The 1196-nt window shown below is 77.8% G+C and overlaps 1 protein-coding gene across 1 annotated transcript in view; it reads right to left on the bottom strand.

Annotated features, from left to right (window-relative positions):
* Positions 1–85: 85 nt before the first annotated feature.
* AURANDRAFT_68884 (hypothetical protein) overlaps positions 86–1196 on the bottom strand; it is a gene marked incomplete at both ends in the record, with an annotated part of 6776 nt that continues 5665 nt past the window's right edge. Inside the window, one exon of the mRNA XM_009044618.1 lies at positions 86–1186. Coding sequence (XP_009042866.1) covers positions 86–1186 — 1101 coding nt within the window. The remainder of the gene's footprint in view (positions 1187–1196) is intronic.

The raw sequence follows: 1196 nt of genomic DNA, 5'->3' as shown, positions 1-1196 counted from the left end.
GTCGAGCTCGCAACGCGCGCGTCGAGGGGCCCAAATCATTTCCGTCGACGGCGCGACGCGTGCGCTGCGGACGCCGGCGCAAAACCGCTCGGCCTCGCGGAGGATGTAGAGCAGGCGCCGCAGGATCTCGCGGTCGCGCTCCGTGACGCGCGGCATGTCCTCGACGCGGAAGGCCTCGCGGCCGAGGGCGAGGCAGCCGGGCGTCCGCAGCAGGTCGCGCTCGCGGATGCGCTCGCGGTGGATGAGGTCCTCGACGGGATCGTCGTTGTCGCTCTCCTCAAAGCCCCCGTCGCTGTCGTCGTCCGCGCCGGTCGCGCGGTTCGGCGGCGGCGGCACGGGCCGCGCGGCCGCGATGCGGGCCTGCTCGCGGCGGACCTCCTCGGCCTGGATGCGCTCCAGGAACGCGTTGCGCTCCTGCTCCTGCGTGACGGCCTCGTGGAGCCGCGCCGCGCGCCGGATGTGCTCCTGGTCCTTCATGCGGAGGCGCGCCTTCTGGACCTCGGAGAGCTGCGGGAAGACGCGGATCTTGGGCAGCGGGCGCGGGGGCGGCGCGGCCGCCGCGGCCGGGGCCGGGACCGGCTGCGTCGCCGCGGGCGCGATCGTCGTCGAGGGCTCGGGCGGCGCGGCGGCCGCGGCCGCGGGCGGCGCGGAGACCGGCGCGTGGGGCGCGGCGCCGGCGGCGTTCTTGGCCTTGGCCGACTTCTTCTTGGACCGCCGCTTGAGCTTGCGCTTGGCCTTCGCGGCCTGCTCCTGCTCGTCGTCGTCGAGGTCCATCATCGACGGCCGGCCCGGCTCCCAGGCCTCGTCCTCGTCGTCCGCGTCGGCGTCGTCGACGACGCGCTTCTTGGACGCGGCGGCGCGGCGGCGCGGCGCCGGCGCCGGCGGCGCGGCCTCGAGGGGCTCCGCGGCCTCGGGCGACGTCGGCGCGGCGGCCGCCTCGCGCGGCGGCGACGACGACGCGTCCGCGAGCGCCGACGGCGACGGCGCCGCCGGCGGTGCCGGGGGCGACGAGGCGCGCGGCGGCGACGGCGCCGCGAGCAGGTCGTGCTCCGGCACGTCCGCGGCCGCGGCCGGGACGTCGTCGTCGTTCTCGGCCTCGGCCTCGGCCGCGGCGTTCGCGGCCTCCTTGGCGAGGCGCACGACCTGCTTCTCGCCGTACTCCGCGACGCGCTCCTGGACGGCGGACCTATGAACGG

Source organism: Aureococcus anophagefferens (genome assembly GCF_000186865.1).
Source record: "Aureococcus anophagefferens unplaced genomic scaffold AURANscaffold_524, whole genome shotgun sequence".
In the NCBI taxonomy this organism is placed as follows: Eukaryota; class Pelagophyceae; order Pelagomonadales; family Pelagomonadaceae; genus Aureococcus; species Aureococcus anophagefferens.
This window is presented reverse-complemented; position numbering and strand designations above follow the sequence as displayed.